Genomic DNA, 15,408 nt, shown 5'->3' on the forward strand with positions numbered 1-15,408 from the left:
ATAAGCAACTGTTCTCAGGCAATGGATCTCAGGTCCATTCAAAAGAAGAGACTGTGGGTTCAGGTCGGGTCCGATATTTCTTCTTTCTGTACAGGGCCGGATGTCAGCTTTGTAATAATAGACGGGTCCGGTTCGCTTCTCGGCAGGGCCCGAAATTAACACCCACCAATCGCCAATGGCGACTAGATTTTACATTTGGCGAGTGACGCTCAGGGGTCTGCCCGCCATGTGGCAAGTTCCAAAATAGTCATCATGTAAAATGAAAACTGTGTGTTTTGGTGCACACTGCACAGCCGTGGCATACAAGTATGGTATGGCAATATGTCAGTACAGCTCAAGTCTAAGCTTGCACGTCTTGTTCAAACGGCCATGAAGATCATAGGGAGGAAAGAGCAGAATTAACTTCAGTCTCTATATGAGAAATCTTTGCTCGGGGAAGCCCAGAAGATTTTTAACGACCCGACACACATCCTCAATCCAGAATTTGATGTGCTGCCCTCAGGTCGACGGCTCAGGGTACCAAAAAGCAGACTGAACCGGTACAAAAACTAATTTGTTCCATCTGTCATCAAGGCATTAAATGGCAACAAGTAGCACTTTATTAATGTATTACCTTATTTGAGAACTGTTGGTTTTATTCTGCTGGTTTTATTATTTGCAACTATTGCTTTTATACTTACAGTAGTTCTCATACCTGGTTTGATTAATATCCGTTTCTTTTATAGTTGGTTTTAGTATTTGAAACTGTATTTCTTTTTTACCTTTTTACCTTTTACCATTTCCTTTAGCACTACTGTTGCTAGATGTGAATTTAAGCACTTTTGGCACGAGTATGTACTGTGTACTGTATGCATGTACTGTGTATGTATGTACTGTGTATGTATGTACTGTGTATGCATGTACTGTGTATGTATGTGTGTATGTTCACTGTGATGATGTCATGCTGTGCTGTGTAATGCGGTGGCTTAGAGCCCAAGACAAGTTTCCCTACGGGACAATAAAGTATAATCTTATCTTATCTTAGATTTCTGGCTGGGCGGGGTCCTTCGGGCCAACACTGTTTTTAACACAGATGAGGAGCTTTTTGTCACAAGTTTATAAGCCTGGAAGAAAGTTTACTATGAGCCGTGGACGGAGATGACATCCCCACGAATGACAGCCGTTAATTTTTCCCATAGGGTGGAGTCTGATACTTCACCATTGTCATTGGATTCCATAAAATGTCTTAGTTTAGTGGTAATATATTCTATGAATTTCTCTTCAGTGAGTAGGGAGGGATTGAGTCCGAATGCATGAATGCTCGAATCCAAGTCCGAGTCATCAATGTTCAAGTACAAGTCGAGTCACAGGTTCTGAAAATGTGTCCAGGACTCGGAATCGAGTCGGACCATCCCAGCACTTTAGACTAAGAGCATTTGGACATTGTCTGACCTGGTAGGTGAACTTGGCCTGCAGCTCCTCTGAGTCTTTGGGCGTCCTCAGGTCCTCCAGGCTTTTGGCCAGGCTGATGGGCTGGCTGTCGGGCTCGTCCTGGCAGGTGAAGAGGTCGCCCAGCAGGGTGACATTGGAGAACTTGTCGGTGACCGGGCTGGGCGGGGCTGTGTGATGTGCTGCCCCGAAGACAGGCTCCTCCCCTTCCCTCACAGGCTCCTCCCCGTCCCTCAACTCTGCCTCTTTCAGGGAGCGGTAAGGCTGCGGCCTGCAAGCACAACAGTGCATAGCTTGCTGGTTACTTCCATAGGTGTGTGTCTCACACTCTCACACACACACACACACACACACACACACACACACACACACACACACACACACACACACACACACACACACACACACACACACACCTAACCTTACATCAACTTGGGCTTTACTTTCTTGGTTGTTGCCATAATACTGATTTGATTCTGATCAAAATGTCTTGTTACTTCACCGAAGAGCTTTCAATACCTTTTACTATATAATTTACAATAAATCTGATACCACATGAACATGTCAGAGTACTTTTGCCAACTAGCTCACACACGTTAGTACATACAGTATTTTTTTTTTGCATGTTTTTAGCGGGGGGTTCCTATCTGGAGGAAACCCCAGGGGAGCACATACAAACTCCACACAGAAAGGCCCTTTTGACGACCCCACCTGGGCAGTAGGCGATTCCCGTCCCAGGCGGGAATCGAACCCAGGACCTTCTTGCTGTGAGGCGACAGCACTACCACTGCGCCACCGTGCCCCCTAAAGATAATCTTACTGTACGTTCACACACTGGCCAGATTTTTTAATATTGGCGCGACGAGATTACATATGAAGTCGGTGCAAACGCGCGAATAGAGGGGATTTCGCCCCAGGTGGTGCGAGAGACGCGTTTTTTCGTGGCATAAATGACGCAATTCTCGCCTAATCGCCCATTGAAACTTTCAACTCGAGTGAATAATATGCGTGAGTGAAGTGTTCCTTTCACCTTGGTGTGAACATACAGTTAATCTTAATCCTAATCTTAACCCTAAAAAAAATGAGAATGTCTGTATAGAAAACCATTCAGTTAAAAATAGAGAGGAGATGAGAAGACTTATTAACCCATTGATACCTGATGCAGCATTTGCGTGTATATCCCTCATTTGTGTGCGTATCCCTTTAAGAACGCGGTTTGCGGTCTTAAAGGGATACACACACAAATGCTGCATCAGGTATCTATGGGTTAAATACACGATCATGAAGCATCAAAGGTCAAAGGTGAAAGATGATCAGAGGGGTGCGTACATGTGTGACCATTCAAAGGGGACAGAGAAGAGAAAGCTGTCAGGAAAGCCAGAGATGGAGTCGTCGTCGTGCTGGAGCTCGTCTCCAGACGAATCCTCGGATAGAAAGACGGTGTAGTGACGGGTAGGACGGACAGAGCTACAGTGAGAAGAATAAGGAAATCCAGAGCAGATAAGATTAGTGAGTAAAGTCAGATTAGAGAGAGACAATCAACAGATGGGAAGAGGGAGGGAAAGGAACATTGAGGAAGAGCGGGTAGATACAGTACTAGATAATTAGTTATCTCTTTAAAGAATTTGACAGAATTTATATTAATGTGTTAAGCAGAAGTTGTTCAGTTAGTTGAGAAAAGAAGAAAGTGGTCTACATTGACAAATAATTAACAAAACTGGTTTTACTGCTGAAAGAATTCCAGTAGCCTCAAGTCATTCTGTCCTCAACACAAATTCCTGTGTACAACTGTGTTTGGAAACTGAAGTGATTCTGGTTTAGATTTTGTTAATCACACAACTTACTATTCGGTTATTGGTCTTGAGCGTTCAACAGTAGTGAAGAGTCCTGATACCCAGATTGTATGCTACGCTGCTCCAAGCTAGGGCCTAGAGCGGTCCATGGCTTGTCTCTCAAAATATACTATATGTGGCCCTAGGAACAACGCGGGTGGAACTAATGTTTTCAAATGGTAAACAAATCCCTTTGAGTATGTGACTACATATATATATATATATATATATATATATATACCGGTATATATTTATACCATGGTCTGGGTGAATACTCGATTCTGATTGGCTGCAAGGTGTCCATTAATTTGTGATAATGTACAGTGATAATGTACACCTAGCTAAATGGTCTGTTCACCGTTCATATCAATGTGCCAGGATCACGACAGAGCCGTTTGAGCTCTATACCACCGTTAACGCTTAATATGGCACTTTTATAAGTTTAGAAAAAAACGGAGTCAGTCAAAGTAACTATTTAGATTACCCCTGAGTGCTCAGTTTATTAAAAAAACGGCTATTTAGAAATCTGATTTTCGTTCTGGTCAGCTGACAGAAGCCGGGCTCTCAGCGGTCAACTGTCAAACCCTCTGTTTACAACTTGCAGCAAGCAGCAGCCAGGTGCTCTGGGAGAGCGTGTGTTGCCTCTATCACTGATACAAATCAAGTCCAAGAGGAAAAAGACGAGATCAACAAAAAGAAAACAACGAAATGGGCAGTTAACAGCAACACACTGAGAGACGTCCTTGCACAAAACATACCTAGACTCCAACATAGAAAGCTGATGGTTTTCAGTCTCCTCCAGCCTCGCGCCATTTACGTCTTAGAAGACGTAAATTACGTTAATGTAATTCCCTTGAATGCGAGAATTAACGAGCCAGTTGCGTTGCATTCTTAGACATTGCCGTTTGCTTTTATTTCGTATGTTACATACAGTTGGCTAAATTATTAGTTAGCTTGACTCTAGAATTGTGCCAGGTGCAGGCACTAAGCGGCCATTTTATTCAATGATAGCCTAATCTTGAGCAGCTGAGGGGACTATTTTGTCTCGCCGGTTCTCAACTCATATTCAAGGTTATGAAAACTAGATTTTGATTGCAAAATGCATGGAAATATAAATGAATGGTCTTGTTTTGTTTCTTTGGCAAGTGACCATGGTATAAGCGGGTTAATGCACTTCGAGGTGTCCATTATCAGAAATTATTGGACGACGTGGAGGCGTGAATGGTTGCCTCCGCGATAATTTCTGAAAATGGACACCTCGTCGTACATTAACCCTTACATATATATATACTGTATAGAGAGAGAGAGAGAGAGAGAGAGAGAGAGAGAGAGAGAGAGAGAGAGAGAGAGAGAGAGAGAGAGAGACCTGTATATACACATATACACACACACACACACACACACACACACACACACACACACACACACAAAGTGGAGGTAGGCTTACTGGTCAGGGCTGCTTTCCAGACCCACATTGCTGTACGGTCTTTTCACCAACAACGGCGGCCGAGCCTACGCAAGGAAACAATATTAAGAATGGCAACACAATCAATTCAATAGACCGACATTCTCACCCCGTAGGAATATTTCCATGCAAAATACATGGTATATTTAGTAACGCTTATAAGTTCTACACAGCCTGGTTTCTTGAACTTTGCATCACCTCTGATGTTCTTTGTGGTAGAACATAGAGGTATACAAATGTAATATTTAATATAATTTTATAAAACGAATTATTGATTCAATATTCAAAAAGGAAAGATATCTGTATTTTTCAACCTGGACCCTATTTTATATTTTATTTTTATGTATAATAATCTGAACAGAAATCTTTGAAATTGGTGCAGTATTGACCAAGATCGCTTCAGTTGGCAGCCGCTTTTCCCACATGCCCCTACTGCAGTAGGTGCAGCAGCAGCATTACCCTATAGAACTATCTAGCACTAGTGTGCCTTATGGTGTCACAAAGTTCAGTTGTTTGGTATACATCGCAGCCAGCAGGGGGCAACAATTCTGAGTGGCTGCCACTGTACTTTAGATAAGAATGGGCAATGATGGCAAATAGGCCACGCCTACAAAGTGTGGTACAAGGCTGAAACGAGTCTGTTCCTTGCAGAGTAAAGATTTTGAAACTTTACCTGTGAGTGCTGCAAGTTTGATCCGACTCTTCGTACAAGAAAATTCCCATAAAACCCCATCTCTCTAAAGCCCCTCCCTTTTCCTCCTCATCACTCTATTCTCTGGCGTTTCTTTTCTTTTCTATTTATTTAATTTTTGAGATTTTTCTCCCCTTTTCTCCCCAATTGTACTTGTAATTTCCCCTGCTGTCCACGATCGTTGCTCCATCCCCTCTGCCGATCTGGAGTTGTAGACTAGCACATGCTTCCTCTGATTCCTTGATTAAGCCAGCGTTGCCCAGAGAGATTATTAGAAGCATCGCGCCAAAAACCCATTCAAAACTCCCATAGGCGAAAACAGTGAAGAACCAGGACTGTTAGCATCGATGATTTCCGGACTCGTTCCTGCGGCTCTCTATTACCCAGACGCCCATCCTCACTCACTACCTTACCCAGACGCCCGTCCTCAGACGTTTCTGCCCACCTGTCCGAAGTGCACGGTGACGGGCCTGTGGTCGTCCCAGGTCCTCAGGGGCCCCTCTCTCCTGAGTGCACTGCTGGAAGCAGGGAACCCTGCTGTGCTGTCGTCCTCCATGGCCGCCGTGCCCGCCGTGGAGTAGCCGTTCTCTGCCTGCTCCTGGACAGGGGGGACACAGGGAGGGTTAGGGACAGGGAGGACACAGGGAGGTGGAGGGGGACGTGGGCGCAGGGGATAATGGCAGTGCGATGGGAGGGGGAGGGAGACAGCTCGACGTGGCTGTGGGGGTTTAGGGTAGTTTAGGGGTCCACATTGGGAGGGGTTTAGGGTAGTTTAGAGGCCCACATTGGGGGGGTTTAGGGTAGTTTATTGGGGGGGTTTAAGGTAGTTTAGAGGCCCACATTGGGGGGGTTTAGGGTAGTTTATTGGGGGGGTTTAGGGTAGTTCATTGGGGGGGTTTAGGGTAGTTTAGAGGCCCACATTGGGGGGGTTTAGGGTAGTTTATTGGGGGGTTTAGGGTAGTTTAGAGGCCCACATTGGGGGGTTTAGGGTAGTTTATTGGGGGGGTTTAGGGTAGTTTAGAGGCCCACATTGGGGGGGTTTAGGGTAGTTTATTGGGGAGGTTTAGGGTAGTTTAGAGGCCCACATTGGGGGGGTTTAGGGTAGTTTATTGGGGGGGTTTAGGGTAGTTTAGAGGTCCACATTGGGGGGGGGGTTTAGGGTAGTTTATTGGGGGGTTTAGGGTAGTTTAGAGGCCCACATTTGGGGGGTTTAGGGTAGTTTAGGGGCCCACATATGTTCGAGAAAGGCCAAACACAGCCAGAAAGGAAACAGGTCAAGGCCAGATTTGGTTGGGGAATTGTTTGTGGGTGAGAAATCAAAAACATCACTGCCTTTGACATTGGCTGAAAAAAGTTTAGTAATTTACTGAACAATAAAAAAAAAGATAGAAAAAGAATAGTTTCTAGAATAGGTCTTGTAGAGTTCTATACCTTCTGTTTTAGCCGGCTCTTGACTTCCTTGATACCCATTTTAGCATGGTCTTTTGCCTGTGATGGGACAAAAGAGGCTAATGCATTAGCAATCTCAGTTTCGGCTAAAGGCTAAAGTATGCTTTATTTGCTCATTCCTGTCATGTGCTTACAAACTTATAAACGGTCTTCATGGCTGGGTTGGCTCTGGTCTTCACGGTGTTGAAGATCGCCCCGCCCCCTTTCTGTCAGACAACACACACATTTATACACAATCAGATAATTATGGACACATAATTGAAACTCACAAAGCTAACTGACAATGATTTATGTTATGTGATACATTCAATTATGAGGAGATATTTAAAGTAAGATCAACTAAAACAAGCTACCGTATCCAACCCTTGTACCCCACTAGTCCATCTGATGGATATTTCCTACAGTCGCGTATGGGCCGTTTCGACATTTTTTGAGTAAATGGTCTGAAATTAAGGCTAGGTATTTTTTTGGGGGTATTTGACAAAAATCAATCATATCTATCATCTTTCTACGATCCTAAGACCTTGTTTCAAAAGTACTCCTCAATTTACTGTTAGTCCATCTGATGGACCCATTGACTTCCATTGAAAACACTCTATTGGTACTCCCAGCAAATTTTTACAAAATTAATTTATTTCATTTGTTTCAGCGGGAATCCTGGACCAAATACCTTGAAATTTGACCTTAATATCTAACCTTGGAGTTGGTAGAAAATTTGGGGGAGTTACATGGTCTCAAAGTCCATTGCATAGTTGTCCCATTGGTTTCAATGTTAATTTTGCACAAAAACAACATTTTTTTTTTGGCTCCCTGCAAATTTTTCAAAAAATCATTATTTCCTTGATGTTACACATCTCACCTTGACTCAAGCGGTTAAAATTGTAGTTTCTACTGTGTTTTGCTATTTCCCCATATTCCCCCAGTTTTGGCATAGCAATCAATTCCATACAGTTTACATGAAATGTAAAAAAAACTGATTCCTATGCCAAAGATGGGAAAATATTAGAAAACTGAATTTGACAGTCCACACTACTGATTTGAAGCCTTTAGACCAGGATGGATGCTGGACTAAAGCTCGTTTGTGTGTTTTGGGGAAAATGGCTGGTAGTCCAAAACATGCGCTTTTTGGATTTTTGGCTCAAAATATGAAAAAATATTATTTTTACAAAAAATCACAAAAAATACAAAAACCCACTGATGATGTCACAATGTCTGTGAAATCATCAGTAATGTGATCAGTGACATATTATTGACCAAAAATCATCTCATGACATCACTGATGATGTCATAGGCTAGTGATGTCATAGGTATTGTGACATCATTCCTGCCAATCTTTGACACTAGGCATCTTGCAGTGGTGACTTGGGGGGAAAAAAAATCACTTTTTTTTTTTTTACTGTACTTACTGTACACTGGCATTTGAGGGGTTAAAATTCGAATAGGTCTGAAATGTTGGTATGAGGTATTAGGAAAGAAGTTACCAATGAATTATAAACAGTCAAAAATTTAAAAATTTAAATTAATATTTATAAATTAGTACAGTATTCCCGTTAAGGTCCATCAGATGGACTAACAGTAAATTGAGGATTATTCGTAATTGGGGTACAAGGGTTAAGAAAGAGACCAAAGTCTGGCAGAATCAGAATCAAATTTAAAGCTTAAATGTAATGTACACTGTACTCTCTGTGATTTATGCCTCACCTTCACAGTGAACAGCCACTGGTGGTAGGTCTTGTCACTGCCTGTGGAGAGTAAAGGTAAAGTCTTCAAGTAGAAATAGCCTCAGCTAACGGCCATGCATTTTTTAAATGTTTTTATTGGGGGGAGGGTGCATTTTATTCAAAACTACATCAAATTTCAAGCATATAACAATATATTTATTATATATATATATATATATATATATATATATATACTTATGTGAACTTGCACAACAGTGGACAGCAGTCTGCCTGGTCTTGTTTTTTATGTCATTGGTTTAAAGTTATGCTCTAATGCTCTATATTAACAAAGCACTTTGTAACACTTTTGAAAAAACGCCATATAAATGAGGTTTATTATGACATCAATTTACTGTAAGATTATCATGATTGGGAATTAATGTAAATCGGTGAAAACATATTGCTTGTACACTGTTACCAACCAGTGTGTGGCTTTATGAGTGTCTACTACTGACTCGCCTGCATATTCCCCCATGTTGATCTCCTCCTCAAAGATGTCGCTGAAGCCTTCTCCTGCGTTCAACAGGTCCAAACGGCCATCTATGAACTGCCGGTAAAAACAGATGATGACATCATCAGTGATGTCACAATGCAATTGTCAAAAATTCAGTTTTTGAGATACAATTCTGAGATTTTGCACACTTCAACTATTGTGACAGGAAAATCTTTATTTAGTGAGAATTTGCAGTAGCTGTTTACAGTACCGTTTACAGTAGAACATTTTGATGCACTGTTAGTCTAGGGAATCTGTGAGAAAAAATGACCCAACCTTAAACTAATTGCAACAGAAATTATTTTTGTTGTATTCAGCTCTTGAAACCTTCCAATTAAACACACTAAAAATCCCAGAAAATTCCAGTAGTGGAACATTGTCAAAATTGGCATTGTCTCCACAAAGGAGGTGATGTTTTCGGTGCCGTTTGTCTGTTAGCAGGAGGATTACGGCAAAACTACTGGGCCGATTTTCATGAAACTTGGTGGAAGGGTGTAGCTTGGGCCAAGGAAGAACCCATTACATTTTGGGGCGGATCCGATCTGGGTCGGCTCAATGGAGGGGGCGGGGCTAGGGAAAAGGGTCCGTTGATAGGGATAGGAAGGTCGTAGAGAGTCTCGATTCGAGAGGTGGGTAGGGGGCATGGACAGGTGTATCGGGGGGGAGTGTATGTGGGAGGTGGGAGGGGGTGTGGTCAGGAAAGGGGCGGGGCTAGGGAAAAGCCCTACCAAACATACTGTAACATAACAAAACAAAACATACAAAATGTAAGTGTGGCTAATATGTTCTAATGTTACAGTTAGTGAAAAAGGGTGAGTTTTCATGCACATCTTGTTCCCTCAGACAGCCATCGCAAACCATAACTTCATAGTCATGTCATTCACCAGTCTCGTATTGGAGGCAATTTGATTTCAGCAAGGTACAGCACAAGTTGTAGCTCAAACATGCAGACGAGTGGACAGGTAGGCTAAGTGTTCTCCATATCCGAAGGTTATGGATAAGTTGACCCCCATTTATTGTCTGTTACCAATGACAGTCATTGTCTGTTACCATTCAAAGTAGGCTAGCTTAATAAGCACTTACTAGTTAGCTAATAGCTTACTAATAGGTATAGCTTAATAATAGCTTATTAAGATACGTGTACTATCTGTTGTTATTCATTTTCTTTGTGCAAATAAACAAACATAAATAAACAATAAACACTTACTCTGGACATGATGTACCACTTGTGCTCTTCTCCCTACTTATACTCCAAACCCTTATAAAGCCTCAGCCAGGCGGTAATGCAACATAAAGGATGCCAACTGCCATAAAACACCACAGAAGGATTTATTACATCACTGATGACATCACAATTGCTCGAGTGACATCACTGATGACATCACAATTGCTCAAGTGACATCACTGATGACATCACTGATACATGACATCACAATCGTGGCACACACGCCGCCCGCCCACTTATGTTTCCTGTTAGGACCACCGCAAGGCATCACTGCCAGAAAGCCATTAAAAGTAGAAGAAGACTTTGAGGAAAGACCAACAGAAGAGGAAAGGGGATTGGGTTTTACAGAATGTAGGGAAACAGTGGATTGATAAATTCAGAAGGAGGCGGTAATGCAACATAAAGGATGCCAACTGCCATAAAACACCACAGAGGAAGAAGACCTTCAGGATTCATTTGCCCAAGATCTTCATGCTGCAGATGCCATCTATCTGTACCAAAAAACAAATACCTCAGACCTTTGATGAAGAACATGGTTGTCCAAAGAAAAAGAGCAGACATCTATTTAGAACAGAATGATGATGAGCAAATTGCACTTGGAGACCTAACTGTGAAAATGTAACAATACCTTGAAGTGGTGATCAAATAATCATTACAGAAATCAATTGGAAACCAGAAGTGGTTATATTGAAGCCGAAGGCCTCAAATATTTTGAGTGCATGCATCTAGGAAGGACAATAATGATGTTGATGCAGAAAACCGCTGCCAGACTGGTAAAGACTGACATAAAAGATATCAAGATTCCCAGAGATGCATATCCCTCAATATATCATCTGCCAAAGGAAACATGGAAACCCTTCAGCTTCTCCTCAAAGAACTGTTTGCTGGCGAGAACTGTGAGTTAAACATAGCTGCAATAGGACAGGCCATGCGGCCAGCAAGGGCAAGGTTCTCATCACGTCATTACAGATAGGACTGACAAATGCATCACCAATTTGGATCTAGATTTTTGGTGAAAACACTTAACCTTCAATTCTGTTCCTCATATCAGGAGGTGAAAAAGTTGAGTCAAGTGCAGCTGCTTCTCAAGGAACATACCTCCCTGGCAATGTTGAAGGCCACTTCATTCAGTACATTGCTGATAATGTTGACCATAACATCAGAACCATTGATGGCCACAACACATTCCATGGTATGTGCCCTATAGCTGGAGTTACACCAGAGAGCCAAACCAGTACCTCTGATAGCTGTGACATCATAGCAGCTATGGGAGGATTGAGAATGCCACAGGTGGGTGATTCTCATGAACATGGTACAACTCATAGCAAAACTCAAAGATATCAAGAAGATATCAAGTAGGATCTAATTTCACAATTCAAATTTAAATTATAATCCACTAGGCATCTTGCGCGCTACGCGAGCTCGCCTGCCTTGCAGCTCGCCTAAGCAGCTCAGCCGCTACGCGGCCTCGCCCTGGTTGCTCCTTGATGGCATACTTCAGGGATGCTGGATCACCTGTCCTGGAGCTGGCAACATACAGCTGTCCATGGCTGAAGACTGAAGCCAGACTCCCAGTTCTTTCAGTGTCTGCCCCTGGGACTTGATTTTGCTCTTATGACATGACTGATGATGTCACATTGCTTTTATGACATCACTGATGACATCACACCCTCTTATGACATGACTGATGATATCACAATGCCTCTTACATCACTGAGTGTGTCACAATTTATGACATCACTGATGACATCATCACGGAGACATGTGTGTGAGTGGATTTATGGCATCACTGATGATGTCATCAGTGGGACAGACAGACAAACAGACAAACAAACAGAGCCCTAGCTCCCTTAGATAGATAGATGTGCTCATTTTTTATGTATTTCCAGACACTTTTAGAGATACTGTGAGGGAATAAATTCATTACCGGAACACATTTTTAATTAGAAATATAAAACAACAAACTTTATTTTTCAATGGCAATCACTTCAATATGCTCAAGGGTAGTGGGTATCACCCAAAATGTGTATGATTAACAAATACGAAGTTGTAGCTAACATTGTGAGAAATGCCATGTTGTATTACGACTACATACTTACATGAGAAAATAAAAATCTGTTCTACTTAGAGACTCAACAACCATTTCTGTGGATTCCTTGCTCCCAAAAATGTGGAAATAGACACCAAATTTGTAATTCTAGGTCTAGTTGGAGTCCAGATATGGCCAAAATTTAAAGGTCCCAATTCGTGCAGCTGTAACCTCTTAAAAACGTGTGTCTCTGGTCCATAAAACATGATTCTGGATTAATCTGTCGAAAATATAGCAACCCCATTTGTTGTGACGGAGTTCTCACTTCCTCATCTCGTCGCTTCCCAAGAATGGCCTATTTCTATAATATATTCAGAACTAACAGTTCCCATTGGCCGCTGAGGGAGAGCCCGCCCCAGGCTCCCAGCGGCCAATCAGATTAGCGTCTGTGGACCAGCACGCTAGGTTGCGAGTTATCGTTAACTTAACGGTACTACGCTAAAGAGGACATCTCAAAATGCCTAGACTTACCGAATGCACCTCTGCAGTTGCTGGATCACGTACAGTTGGCGTCGCTCCAGCTAGAAGTGTTAATTTTGTGGCTATAGACTAAATGGTGCAGGTAGCTTGTGTGAGAGAGACCCGCGCAGTATGCAGGAGGAAGCTAGTGACGTCCCAATTCCCCCAGATTCCCCTCTGGGCAAACGAAGCGTTTGGGGGTGTGGCTTGGAGGAGACTGCAGGGGGACGCTGGATAGGGACAAATCCAACTGTGGCAGTTCTGAGCGTGTGACCACTCATTACAGGGAGGGCTGACAGCAGTATATATGCATTTACAAGTAAAAACAGCTTTTGCACGGAATGGGACCTTTAAATAATGGCAGCCATTTTGAAAAAACTTCATTTTAACATACTTCCACTAATGGGATTTTCTGGGATTTTTACTAGTGTTTCGGGCATCAATATGAACATAAAAATGTGAAAATAAATTCTGTTGCAATTAGTTTAAGGTCAAACCTTATTTTCCCTAGACTATGTGGGCTAAATTTGTGATCTATCAAAAATCTGTTTGAAAATTTTGTGTTGGACAGTCTAACGATGCAGATGCTGAAGTTTGGTGTCGTTTGAAGAAAAAATGTGGGAGTAGTAGGGTTTAATTAGTTTTACAGTTTTTGGACTTAGGGTTAGGGTTATAGGTCATAGGTTGCAGTCTACAAATGTTTCTCCTCACTTGGGCCCACATTTCGGTGTAAGTTGCAAAGCCGTAGCACGTACTTTATATGATTGATTTGTTATAAATTTTCAAAGTTTGAAACTTTAGACGGTCGCTGTAGCGCCACCATCAGGACTATTGCCGCCAAATTCGCGTCGACGAAGTTTAGCATGGGACTGGACCTTTGTGCAAAGTTTGGTTTATTTTCATGCACAGGAAGTCCATTCCCCGATGGGGAAAAAAAACAGAAGAAGAGGGAGAAAAAAAGAAACTGGTAGCTAACTTCAGCTATGCGTTCTGTGGTGGAGCAAAATCAAATGTTATTTAGTACCTATGAGAGAGGACACAGCGTCTGGTGCCAGCAGAAAACGGAGGAAGTATGACCCTGATTATTTATCGTTTGGATTTACATCGCTTGGTCCCGAGGACGCTCCCCTGCCACAGCCCACAGTGTGTGCTCTGCAAAGAGGTGCTAGCAAATTACAGTATCCCCCACCTCTCCAGAAGGTCTATAAAAGTCCTCATCCCATTCAGCTCAACATGCCTGTGAGAGTGCGGGTTGACAATGATTAAGGGGGGGGGGCGACTGTCTACATGTTCTCTCAGGGGAGGCTCACTCTGCCACACTTTGAAAAGCCCTGCCCTAGGGCATACAAGCTGTTACTCATTTCGCCCACAGTAATGTGTGTGTGTGTGTGTGTGTGTGTGTGTACACCTGTTTTAATGTGTGTGTACCTGTTTAAAGAGCTGGAGCTGAATGGCGTTCTGCAGGAACGGTCTCATGGCACTGGTGCGGTGGTTCACAAAAGTTTCCTCATTGAATGTTATTGGCTCTTCCTGAAAGTGCAGTAAAAACATATACTGGTGGTCAGTGAGAGTGACAATGATCATGATTGTGATATTCATCCTCTTGCTGATTCTCTGTCTTGCATCTATTTTGTGCCTATGGAGGTTTGTCCTTAAAACAAGTGGAAAGTCCTGAGATACTTGAGCGGCAGGAAACCTCTCACACACACCACAAACAAACAAACGTGAGAAATATTGATTCTCTCTCACCTCCTATCATTTTCTAAATAACTCACTTCCCTCTCCTCCTGTCTGACCTCTCATAACATCTGCCAAGATGCAACAAGCAACACATACAAAAAAGCATGTTCATTTGGGAGCGCTTCAAAAGGTGTGAAGCTTGGATCGTTAGGTTTTCTTCTATATCAGACACAGGTTTTTGTTCCTACCTGACATGTTTCGACGGCAATACTTCCGTCTTCATCAGAGGTGTCACTAGATGGTGTGTGACGTGCCTTAAACAGCTGATGTTGTTTAGGGCAGTGGTGGCCCAATGGTTAGAGAAGCGAGCTTGTGACCGGAAGGTCGTCGGTTCAATCCCCGCGACCGGCAGGATAAATCTGGGTGGGGAAAGTGAAAAGGCAGCGCTTGCCCCTCCGTCATTACCACCACTGAGGTGCCCTTGAGCAAGGCCCTTAACCCCAACTGCTCCAGTGGAGCTGATCAGTGGCCAGCAGATCAGACTGTGGTTGTACTGGTCAGCTTCCAGGTATGAATGTGTGTGAGAATGTGAACAGGGCACTCATGAAAAAGAGAGCATTGCTCTCAGTGAGACTCTCCCTGTATAAATAAAGGTAAAAAAACAAACAAAAAAAACAAAAAAAAACAGAGGCGTGATCGTCCTGTCAGATTTGACAGGACGACCACGCCCCCGGCTGTCATTTCGCCGTTTGAGAACGCTGCTCCAGGTGGTGGACAGGACGATCACACCTCTGTAAACAACATCAGCTGTTTAAGGCACGTCAGACACCATCTAGTGACACCTCTGATGAAGACGGAAGTATTGCCGTCGAAACA

The 15,408-nt window shown here is 42.9% G+C and overlaps 1 protein-coding gene across 2 annotated transcripts in view; it reads right to left on the reverse strand.

The window, feature by feature from the left end:
• The window catches only part of dennd1a (DENN/MADD domain containing 1A), a 42,153-nt gene that overhangs the window by 4,015 nt on the left and 22,730 nt on the right, over window positions 1-15,408 (reverse strand). For both annotated transcript variants that reach the window (XM_083640935.1, XM_083640934.1), the window contains exons 14-22: window positions 14,281-14,382; window positions 9,042-9,133; window positions 8,567-8,603; window positions 7,000-7,071; window positions 6,848-6,904; window positions 5,862-6,014; window positions 4,708-4,772; window positions 2,758-2,895; window positions 1,432-1,699 (exon numbers count right to left, since the gene is read on the reverse strand). In XM_083640935.1, the coding sequence (XP_083497061.1) occupies window positions 1,432-1,699; window positions 2,758-2,895; window positions 4,708-4,772; window positions 5,862-6,014; window positions 6,848-6,904; window positions 7,000-7,071; window positions 8,567-8,603; window positions 9,042-9,133; window positions 14,281-14,382 (984 nt within the window). The remainder of the gene's footprint in view (window positions 1-1,431; window positions 1,700-2,757; window positions 2,896-4,707; window positions 4,773-5,861; window positions 6,015-6,847; window positions 6,905-6,999; window positions 7,072-8,566; window positions 8,604-9,041; window positions 9,134-14,280; window positions 14,383-15,408) is intronic.

The sequence above is a fragment of the Poromitra crassiceps genome (genome assembly GCF_964638095.1).
Source record: "Poromitra crassiceps genome assembly, chromosome: 8".
NCBI classification, from domain to species: Eukaryota; Metazoa; Chordata; class Actinopteri; order Beryciformes; family Melamphaidae; genus Poromitra; species Poromitra crassiceps.